The sequence below is a fragment of the Pinus tabuliformis genome, chromosome 3_2 (assembly GCF_031772625.1).
Source record: "Pinus tabuliformis cultivar Carrire ecotype Pingquan chromosome 3_2, CPIR1, whole genome shotgun sequence".
Lineage (NCBI taxonomy): Eukaryota > Viridiplantae > Streptophyta > Pinopsida > Pinales > Pinaceae > Pinus > Pinus tabuliformis.
In genome coordinates, this window is record NC_142302.1 from 733,445,975 (window position 1) to 733,457,677 (window position 11,703).

At 37.0% G+C, this 11,703-nt stretch overlaps 2 protein-coding genes across 3 annotated transcripts; one reads left to right on the plus strand and one right to left on the minus strand.

Annotated features, from left to right (window-relative positions):
- The first annotated feature begins 2,135 nt into the window (after nt 1-2,135).
- Nucleotides 2,136-8,729, plus strand: LOC149182705 (uncharacterized). The gene is given in 6 exon segments (XM_089414637.1): nt 2,136-2,368; nt 2,371-3,714; nt 6,137-6,236; nt 6,904-7,130; nt 7,133-8,518; nt 8,521-8,729. Coding segments are annotated over 6 exon segments (3,468 nt in total). The 5' UTR covers nt 2,136-2,166.
- Nucleotides 4,571-10,374, minus strand: LOC149182706 (WAT1-related protein At1g21890-like). Of its 2 annotated transcripts, none has more exons than XM_089416933.1 (7): nt 9,929-10,374; nt 6,355-6,417; nt 6,145-6,261; nt 5,762-5,966; nt 5,497-5,655; nt 5,141-5,292; nt 4,571-5,054 (listed from the first exon to the last, which is right to left on the minus strand). In XM_089416933.1, the coding sequence occupies exons 2-7, from the start codon at nt 6,399-6,401 to the stop codon at nt 4,883-4,885; spliced, it is 852 nt and encodes a 283-aa protein (XP_089273059.1). In that variant the 5' UTR covers nt 6,402-6,417; nt 9,929-10,374; the 3' UTR covers nt 4,571-4,882. The 2 variants fall into 2 exon arrangements, with proteins under 2 accessions (XP_089273059.1, XP_089273058.1); XM_089416932.1 differs by lacking the exon at nt 9,929-10,374 and adding an exon at nt 6,537-6,830.
- Between the last annotated feature and the right edge of the window lie 1,329 nt (nt 10,375-11,703).

Below are 11,703 nucleotides of genomic sequence, written 5' to 3' on the forward strand. Positions count from 1 at the left end.
AAAAAACAATAATTTCTTTTAAATTTAAACATAATAATAATAATAATAATAATAATAATAATAATAATTAATAAATAAATAAATAAATGACAAAATTACATTTTATTGCGGAATAGGTAAGAGATATATCTGAACCTGAAAGAAAATACTATAAATCCTATGACCAACAAGAACACCCAAAAGATCACAATACATACTAGTGAGAGAAGGCCCCAAGTTTTATATACTAGTGCGAGAAGGCGTTGGGTTTTATAATAGAATTAACATTTAAACCGGGCGTATCTCCTGATTTGTTCTTTCCAGCCATAATGTAAGTCCCATGATTCATTGTTATCTCTACCTTGCCATTCACGTCCATCTTGTACTTCTCTGTTCGTGGACATTGAACATTTTTGTCGTGATGAGGCCCGCAAGATTTTCCCGCTAATCCCGCTTCCAACGACGAGCCACCAATACTGCTTTGAGGCGGTGGTGGCGGTTTTGGAAGATTGTTCTCGGGTTGACCGTCTGCAAGTGATTCCCATAGAGCTAAACCTTCTACGGCTACTGCCGCTTCAACGGAAGAATGAACATTCATTCTTTTATCAGTAATCCCATGCATTTGCCTGCATGTGGCGGAGACTTCCTTTAACAACAACGTCATCACAAGTAAGAGGAGAGCAGCATCTACAATAACAGACATACTGATTTTCATCTGAATGGGCAATGGCATTATCAGTTTATTTCTGCGTTAAAAACGATGTGTCAGGAATGACAACTTTTATGCCCTTAATCGGATATCGCTGAAAAGATCGGATGTTGAATAACGATAGATGGTTCCTAGCTATTGGTTGGACATAACAAAAATTATGGCAGAAATGCTGTGTAGGGCTGATTTGCAATTGCACATAAACTATTTCATGCATATACAACACTCACAAAGGGTCATAGTCTATAAATACATGACGGAGAAGTGGAGGGGAGGCGGATCCGAATTTCAAGATCTGAGGTTGCGATATCTGAGTTCATGGGGAACTCATAGAGACCATTTGGATCTTCCACTTACTGAATATCTATGTTGAATAGATTAGCGTAGGGGATCTCTTGAAGGAAAAGGAATGTGTGACCGCGGTCGATGTTTGACTCAGCATCGCTTCCGGGTAATCCGAGAAGACCATTGGACTCTTTCCGCGTGTTAACTACCCGATTTCATCGTAGAGGAGTGCGAGAGGAGATAATAAATGTGTTTCCAGGCTTGGCGATGTAAAACTGAAATGGGAATGAACATAAAATTAAATAGGGCTCCTAAAATGTCGGAACAAGGATTTAAACTAGCATTTGCACCAGATGTTGCAAAGAAAACGCCGTAAGGCATAAAGTGCGGAAATCCATTATGTATAGTCTCTAGAGAAATCACAATGTTTCCATGAAGAGTTTCAATGATTGGTAGAAAAGATAAACATCAAACCACACGAAAAGAGTCATAGTCCAGGAACGATGTGGATACACTCCAGATAAACATATTTCAGAATTTATGTGTTAGATGCGACACTAAAAGAGAGTCATAGTCGAGGAAAGATGCAGATATATTCACAATAAACATTATTTCAGAATGATATACTCCCAATAAACACTATTTCAAAATTTCTTGTGTTCGATGCGATAGTACATTCGATTTCTTTGAAGGTTTTCTATGTTATGTGACGTACTGAACATAACAATTGAAAGGAATGGTCAGTAGGAGCTTTCTTTCCACCCTCCGACCTCCTCCATTTCCTCACAGCAATCTTCTTCTTCCTGCAATTTCCAATGACCATAATATGAAAAAACATATTTAAGTTCATAGAATTGAAGTAATTTGATGGGAATTTATATGAAAAAACACAATTACATGTTAGGCTTATGGAATCGAAATTAATTTGATAATAAATTCTGGGAATATTTTAGAATTTGAGAATATGATAGAATCTACCTGGTCAATTTGTTTGACCTGTTTCACCTTAATCTTATTTGTAATCTCTCTAAGATTCTCATATTCTACAATATTCATGGATCTTGAATCTACTCAAAACCTACCATATTCATGGATCCATGAAATTCTAGAAAAGTATTTAACTTTAAAGTTTAAACTTAGATGGGGCATCCAACAATAGCAATGATGCCCCTAGCCAAGATGGGATAGTGGAGATGTTTAGAGATCCATCTCTTAAAACTAGGTCTGGGGATCGCCAATCAGCAATGGCCAGAATGAACAGAAAAAACCCTTCAGCCAGGGACCTAGATGAGAGGTTTTTGAAAATCCTGAAGATTTTCAAGTGGGGACCTGATGCTGAAAAGGCCATAGAAGTCCTACTGCTGAAGGTGGATCACAGATTGGTTAGGGAGGTTTTGAGCTTGATGTAGAAATTGGTGTAAAGTTACAGTTTTTCAAGTGGGCTGCCAAGAAAAAGAATTTCAAGCATGATTCCACCACATATATGCCCCTTATCCGTTGCTTAGCGCAGGCGGGACTAGTGGGGGAAATGTGGCAGACAGTGCAAAAGATGGTGAAAAGTGACTGTAGCATGAATCCTAGCATATTGTCTGAAATTATTAGGATACTAGGCAAGATAAAGATGGTGGAAAAGGCCCTTTCCATATTTTATCTCATCAAGACAGAGAAGTGCAAACCCAATGTTTATGCTTATAATTGCATGTTTAGTGTGTTGATGAAGGCAAATTGTCATGATAAGGTGCAAGAGCTTTACAGTGAAATGTTCAATGAAGGGAAATGTTTTCCCGATACGGTAACTTATACTATGCTCATCTCCAACTTTGGGAAACTTGGAGATGTGGACTCTGCGATTAAGCTTTTTGAAAAAATGAAGGAGAATGGTCTGCAACCTAGTGCGAAGATCTATACGATCCTGGTTGGAAGTTTGTTTAAATCAAACAGATGCATAGAGGCCTTGAAGTTGTTCCAGGAAATGAAGGATACACGTTGTACACCGAATGTGTTTACATACACTGAAGTAATAAATGGGCTAGGCAAAGCAGGGAGAGTCCAAGAGGCATACAGAATATTTCAAGATATGCAGAAAGATGGTTGCTCTCCCGATGTGGTCATGTTCAACAAACTGATCGATATCATGGGTGATGCAGGCCTACTTGATGATGCTCTGAAGCTATTTGGACAGATGGAAACTGTAGGATGCAATCCTACTGTGGTAACATATAACAGCGTCATGGAAGCTCTTTTAAAATCTAACAATCCATCGGAGGCGTTGCATTGGTTTGAGAGAATGAAAGGAAAAGGCATTGCTCCAAGTTCATTTACATATTCCATTCTAATTGCTGGTTTATGCAAGGCGAACAGATTGGAAAAGGCATTGATGCTTCTTGAAGAGATGGACGAGAAGGGCTTTCCGCCTTGCCCTGCTGCCTATTGTAGTTTGATTTATGCACTTGGTAAGGCACGCCGTTATGATGCGGCAGTGGAATTATTTAAGGAAATGAAAGAAAACAACACTCCTTCCAGCTCAAGGCTCTATGCAGTGATGATTAAACACCTTGGTAAAGCAGGGCGTATTGATGCAGCCATTAAACTGTTTGAAGAAATGCAAAGTCAGGGATGTATTCCTGATGTGTATTCCTACAATGCATTAATGTCTGGCCTGGTAAGAGCAGCCATGGTTGATGAAGCTCATTCATGGCTTAAAAAAATGCAAGAATCCAATGAATTGTTGAAGCTTAGAGGCTAGGAACTAGCCAAGATCATGGGTAGGAGCTCTGAAGGCACTAAAAATGGGCCTAAAGGGAACCCCCTGTTTGTGGATCTTTGGTAGCCCATAGATTTCTCTGAGTTTGCGTGTATGAGGAAAAAGCGTTGTTAGATGGAGGGATCTATAGAAGAAAATTTAAGGACTTTAGTGACAAGATGGGTAATGGAATTGATGGGGTTTTTGGGCAGGATTTTATAGGAAGTAGAATGAAGAAGATCAAATAACTTAGATTTATAGTCAGAAGGGTTCATGATGAAGGTCGCATTACCTTTATCAGCCTTAAGGACAAGGACGTCAGGGTTATCATTAAAACACTTAATGGCTTGGAATTCATTTTTGGATAAACTGGGCTTGGGAGGTTTTGCCTTCATTAGAACTCTGTCACATTCTTGACGAACTTATTAAGCCTTATGAGACGCAAGACCACTCACAAAATTTGTCTTTTTTTTTAAATCATTTGTCAAACACTCACAAATATCGAAATTAAAATGCCCTCTACCAAAGGAATTATGTTACATCAAAGCCCACTCATCCAAAAAAAATTAGAAATAAAATTTCCAGAAAATTAGGAAATTATTTTTGAATTTACAAAAAACTTAGAATATTCAACATTTTCTAGAAAACTTTAATTAAAATTGCAAAGACTCACAAATACTTGAGTCAACAAAGTTTGACCACAATTAAAAAAAATGCGTTAAAACCCACTTTACACTTAAACTCTACCATAAACACTGAACAACCTTTACACTTAAACTTTCCCTAAAACATTAGTTAAAATTACCATAAGTCCCAAAGTAATTAAAAATCAACAAACTTTAACCACAATAAAAAAAAAAAAACCTTAAAAGCCATTTTACACTTAAACTCTCCCATGCAAACAGTGAACAACCCTTTACACTTCGATTCTACAATGTGAACAATAAACAACCACTTTACACATCAATTCTACAATGTGACTGATGAACAATTAGTGGCTATGCTTCACCGGAAAAAATCATAAAAATATCACCAACAAGAATCCAAATGGTAACATGTTTACACTACTGGGATTCCCATGTAGGCGGTCTTGAAACTTTGTCAGGTTACCCTGGAGATTTGTGACCAGATTCTGTAAAATAGACTAATCAGAAATTTCTGTCGCCTCATTTTTCTAATAGTGGTTCCTTAATGCCAATGTTGCAATCACTGATGTTGTTATTGGATCCATCTGCAGCCTTCCGCGTTTCTGTGTTTCCCACGAAGTTGTCACCATCATTTGCCTTACCCCATAGTACACTATACAATCCTGCGATGATAAAAATGGTTCCCAACAAACTGCAAAATATGCAGAAGCTATTAGTAAAGCGGCTCAACCCAAGAACTTGGAAAAGACATGGCTGCAGTAATATGAGAGATCTGACCTTCCCAGACGATATTTGACATGAAGGATCAGGGGTTCTAATATTGCAACCAATATTGTTGACGTTGGATTGAACATTGCAGCAAAGATAGGTCCCTTTAGACGGATACAATAAGTTTGTACAAAGAATGCAAATGCAAAACAGAGTATTCCCTGCACCATGTTTAGAAACATAAAGCTGGGTTATTTTTATTTGAATGGTAAATTCTGAGAATATCTCAAATTTAAATGAATAAGACTAAATATATTTATAAAAATTACAATCTGCAATCTAGTTAAGCTCAACAAACTAGAAATCCATAAACTAATTCATGAAAGAAAACATTTTAACAAAACAAAGATAGATCAGATGCTAACAGAGTAGACGATGCTAAAAAGCTGTATGTCCCACTTTAGCTTCCAAGCAGATGCCTTTGGTTCAAAACATAAAGCCACCAAAGCACATTGTACAGTTCCTTGCACCATCATTATAGCTGTTAATGAAAATTCAGCTGGATATTTCTGAACAACTGGAGCCTGTATTCAAAACAAGAACAACACAAAAATACACATATGTGATGTTTCCAATACTAAAAGATGATTGCCTCTTACGGTGTGCAAGCATGAAGAAAATTATAAGTACCTGAAATGTAAGCCACCCAGACCAAAACAAACAGCTGGCAAACAGCATTAAGGCCCCCAGTATCCATGTGTTATGAAGAACCCCACTAAGCCCCACGAGAACAGGGCCTTTGTAGAAGGTCATCAGCATTGCACCACCCACACACACAATGGTGCCTACAACTTTTGCTTGGCCATATTTGTTCCTAATATCAACTTTCTCTATTCTGCACAACCCATGTTAATCAAACCAGACTGCATTGCACTGTAACTACCAAGAATCATTATCTTTATACTTTGATTGTCTGGATTGCTTTCATGAATCTGAGAAAACTAATCTTGGAGAGACAAATTGCAATTTTGTTTCTCTGTATGGAATTGGGATATATAAAAACAGATGAGTACCTAAATGTTGTGGCCATCACAAATGTGACAACAGGAATGAGATTTGTCGTTGCAGTAGCAAATGTGGCGGAAGTGTATTCCAGGCCTGCAAAGTACAAATTCTGAAATAGAGTGGTCCTGCAATAGTATTTTGACAATGTGGATTCACTGGCTAGTCAATTAATAAAGCAACAGAGTTTGCAGTTGCAGAAATTTTCACTACCTACTCACCCACAAAGTGCAAGAGCAAAAATCTGCCAGAAAATGGCACAGGTCATTGCTGGGCGTTTATTTCTGAAAGATAAGAAAATGTATTACATCAAAAAGAGCATATTTATCAGAACAGCTAAATTGGCGACCGCCATGAAAATCAAATCAAAATTCCATATTTACCCAAACATAATATTACGTACTTTTCAAGAAAATAAGCAAAAAGAGCAATGGCTACTGTAGCAACCACCAGCGTGTAGGCTACGAAGATAAAATGACTCATTCCATCATCCAGAGCAACTCTGGTAATGATATTCATGCCTGCAAGGCATGCTTGAACTGCAATCTGAGCTATGTGGGGTTTGAATTGGCCCAACCAGCTAGCCATTATTTCTCTCCCGAGATTCAGATGCTACTGGTGCTACCCAGAAGCCCAGGAAAACCAGGAGAAACATCTCAAATATAGTATTCCTTAACCAAACTAGAATTCAGTAAAATACGAGTTTACCTACTAGGCTTACACACAACTACTTGAATTGAAGGTTAGGTGTCGTTCAAGTCGCAGAATAGGACTTTCAGTGGAATAGTAGACGCAACGACGAGTCGTGACGTTGGCAATGAGGGACTGGCTGTCGCACGAGTTTTTGTGCTTCCTGTGTATGACAATCAATCACCAACCTCGGACCTAGATGAGAGGTTTTTGAAAATCCTGAAGATTTTCAAGTGGGGACCTGATGCTGAAAAGGCCATAGAAGTCCTACTGCTGAAGGTGGATCACAGATTGGTTAGGGAGGTTTTGAGCTTGATGTAGAAATTGGTGTAAAGTTACAGTTTTTCAAGTGGGCTGCCAAGAAAAAGAATTTCAAGCATGATTCCACCACATATATGCCCCTTATCCGTTGCTTAGCGCAGGCGGGACTAGTGGGGGAAATGTGGCAGACAGTGCAAAAGATGGTGAAAAGTGACTGTAGCATGAATCCTAGCATATTGTCTGAAATTATTAGGATACTAGGCAAGATAAAGATGGTGGAAAAGGCCCTTTCCATATTTTATCTCATCAAGACAGAGAAGTGCAAACCCAATGTTTATGCTTATAATTGCATGTTTAGTGTGCTGATGAAGGCAAATTGTCATGATAAGGTGCAAGAGCTTTACAGTGAAATGTTCAATGAAGGGAAATGTTTTCCCGATACGGTAACTTATACTATGCTCATCTCCAACTTTGGGAAACTTGGAGATGTGGACTCTGCGATTAAGCTTTTTGAAAAAATGAAGGAGAATGGTCTGCAACCTAGTGCGAAGATCTATACGATCTTGGTTGGAAGTTTGTTTAAATCAAACAGATGCATAGAGGCCTTGAAGTTGTTCCAGGAAATGAAGAATACACGTTGTACACCGAATGTGTTTACATACACTGAAGTAATAAATGGGCTAGGCAAAGCAGGGAGAGTCCAAGAGGCATACAGAATATTTCAAGATATGCAGAAAGATGGTTGCTCTCCCGATGTGGTCATGTTCAACAAACTGATCGATATCATGGGTGATGCAGGCCTACTTGATGATGCTCTGAAGCTATTTGGACAGATGGAAACTGTAGGATGCAATCCTACTGTGGTAACATATAACAGCGTCATGGAAGCTCTTTTAAAATCTAACAATCCATCGGAGGCGTTGCATTGGTTTGAGAGAATGAAAGGAAAAGGCATTTCTCCAAGTTCATTTACATATTCCATTCTAATTGCTGGTTTATGCAAGGCGAACAGATTGGAAAAGGCATTGATGCTTCTTGAAGAGATGGACGAGAAGGGCTTTCCGCCTTGCCCTGCTGCCTATTGTAGTTTGATTTATGCACTTGGTAAGGCACGCCGTTATGATGCGGCAGTGGAATTATTTAAGGAAATGAAAGAAAACAGCACTCCTTCCAGCTCAAGGCTCTATGCAGTGATGATTAAACACCTTGGTAAAGCAGGGCGTATTGATGCAGCCATTAAACTGTTTGAAGAAATGCAAAGTCAGGGATGTATTCCTGATGTGTATTCCTACAATGCATTAATGTCTGGCCTGGTAAGAGCAGCCATGGTTGATGAAGCTCATTCATGGCTTAAAAAAATGCAAGATCGAGGATGTAAACCTGATATTAGTAGCCATAATATAGTTTTGAATGGTTTGTCTAAGGCAGGTGGGCCGAGAAAATGAAAAATTCGGAGATTCAGCCAGATGCCGTATCTTACAACACAGTTCTTGGTGCACTTAGCAATGCGGGCATGTTTGATGAAGTAGTCAAATTAATGAAGGAAATGACTTCTAAAGGATTTTCGTATAATTTGATTACATATTCTTCAATATTAGAGGCTATGGGCAGAGTTGATGAAGACTGCAAACCATTCATTCAATAAGGAGGTCTTTTGATTGTCCTGTGCTTCCTGGTCAATAGTGATGGTTGCATTCGTGGCTTGGCTTTCTGGTTTCAGTGGGGATGATGGATTTCCTGAACGGTGAACCTCACGCAAAATGAGAGTTGCCTTGCCACTGTTTCATATGTCTGGAATATTACCATTTTTAATTTCTTTATCATCTTGATTATTTCCAAAAACATGCAGGAATCATGTTCAGAGTAAGCTTCTTATACAAAATGGAATCTGTATTGTGGCCATTTTACACAGGTCATCCTGGTAAGCATATTTTGTTGTTTGCTTATTTTCTTGTCATCTGAGCAGCATTATCCTTCCTGTACTAATTAAAGTCCCCAACTATAAAAGATGCAACTCACAGAACCTAATGACGAAGTAAGAAAGGAAGACTAGACTGCATCCCTGGAAATAAACAACTCCTGTCTGAAATCAACAACCAACACAATCTAGAGAAATATTATTATATCAACCATCAAAAACACAGTCTGTACAGAATGGGAGTTGCAGTTAACCAAATGTTTTACAATGACTTACTTCCACATCATTAACTGATCATGTGTAATAGCACAGAAGATAAACGGTTATGTTGCTCTTTCTATAAGGCTTGGCCCGATTAGATTTGTATCAACTAGTTGAAAGGGTGATCACTTAATGAGGGTTTCTGTTATCATTAACCTACTCATCCTAATTGTTTCTTCTCGGGTAAGGTAGGTGCCCTACAAGCCTGGGTGGTCAAAGGTATCCATGGAGAAGGCTTATCAAAAGGGTAATTGCTTAACAAGGTTTGCTGGTATAGTTATCCTGCTTGGGTTAAACTTTAAAGCATAGCTAACATTTTTGGCTGAGACAGGCCAAAAAATTTGAAAATTTGTGAATAATTCAGTGCTGTATTATTCACTTCTAATTGGATCTGATCTGGTTGCAATACAGGCCAAAAATTTTGAAAATTTGTGAATAATTCAGTTTAGCTGTATTATTCAGTTCTAATTGGGTCTGATCTGGTTGCAGTATTGTTTACTATTGAAATTAAATCCCCAATTTTAACCTGAATTATGTTTCAAGTGTTAAATCCCTAAGCTCCTTGGTTGTGCCCAGATTGCTGTCCGTGGAGGCTGATTTGAGAGACATGCTGTTGACGGACGATCAGCCATGAATTGAAATGTCAAATCAATATGCATACTCACCGGACGCAACGCTGCTCTTCTCTTGCTGAGTTCGGCACTGGATAATGACATAGGGATCCATGTTACCTGCAACCACAGCCACATTAGAGAAAAATTAAATCAAAGATCCAACTGAACATACACCAGCACACATAATTCAGCGGTCTCTTTAACAATATTCGAATCCAAAGATTTATCAGATCGCCTAAAACGCAAGAGATTGGCTCGGATGATAGAGGAAATCAGTGTTTTGCAGCCCCTCGGCAGTGTTTTGCAGCCCCTCGGCGTTGACGAGCAGCACCTCCAGAGTTCCCCTCGGCATCTTGATTCTTTTCCTTCTACCTGCTGAAGTCGATATTCACAGATCGGGTCCTGGAATATAGTATCGCCGAGCCAGTAGCGTCTAGCGAGGGCAACCGTCTATCTGCTATCTGCGGGGTCGCATCGTATACCGCTCTAATCAATTGGATGGCTAAGATTGTTTTGATCGTCTAACAATTTAAATCAAAGGCTCATAAATGTACACGTAAGTTAAGAGGAGGGTTGATTTCAAATGGAAACGCCTTACGGCGTAAATATATTTTTATAAACGAGAAATAAATGTCTTTATATTTTTATGTGCCATTTTTTTTTGGTTAATCGCATATGATTTTTTTTTTTTCCTCCTATTTTTGTTAATATTTTTTAAGAAAAATATATTTAGAAAAATGTTACCAATTTCTATATATATATATATATATATATATATATATATATATTGGAAAATAGAAATCGATAATATTCAATGGAGTAGATCTCACATAAATATGTAAACGAAAATGTTAAACGTACAAGTAATGTTTAACATTTTAAATATAATGTCGGTCCTATTTAAAGATCAAATAAACACAATATAAATTTAAAATATAAAGAGGTTTACTAACACTCAAAAAAGAGGCATGGTAAATAAATATAAATATAAATAAACAAGTATGGGGAATAAATAAAACAATTTTTGTTTTTCCACTTGGAAAAAAAATAAAACATTTTTTTTTCTTTTTTTATTTATTTTATATTTGGTTGAGAGGTATGGTAAATAAATAAAATCATTTTTTATATTTACTCCATAAACCTCTTTATATTTACAAAAACTCAAAAATAGGTTTTATTTGGGAGAAGCCTATGGGCCAAATACCAGGGGACAAATAATTATTAATACCATGGGCTAAATACGATATTTATAAAAGAGGTATGGTAAATAAATAAATATAAAAGAGGTATAAAGAAGTATGGTAAATAAATAAAAATATATCAAATAGGATTAGAAATCAATATTTAATTATATACCAATCTTTTGGGCCAAACACCATGGTAAAGAAAAGAGATATTATAAATAAATATAAATATGAATAAGGGAGAGGCATGGTAAATAAATAAAATTTATTTTTGTATTTATTCAGTAAACCTCTTTATACTTAGTAACACTTAAAAAAGAGGTTTTCTTTAGGTGAAGCCTGTGGGCCAAATTATTATTAATACCATGCAAAACAAATATTACTAACTCTAATATTAATATTAAAAGATTAATAATAATAATATTAAATCTAATATTCATATTAATATATTATAATATTAATATTCTTAAATTTAATAACTTTTGATTAATACAATATTAAATTTGTCATAGTATAAAATATATTAATATGTCATGATATATATTAACTCTAGATATATATGGGAGGGAAGAACAATGACATAGAATGATAGAGGAGGAGAGATAGCAGGAGTAACAAGGGAGAGATGAAAATACACTTAAG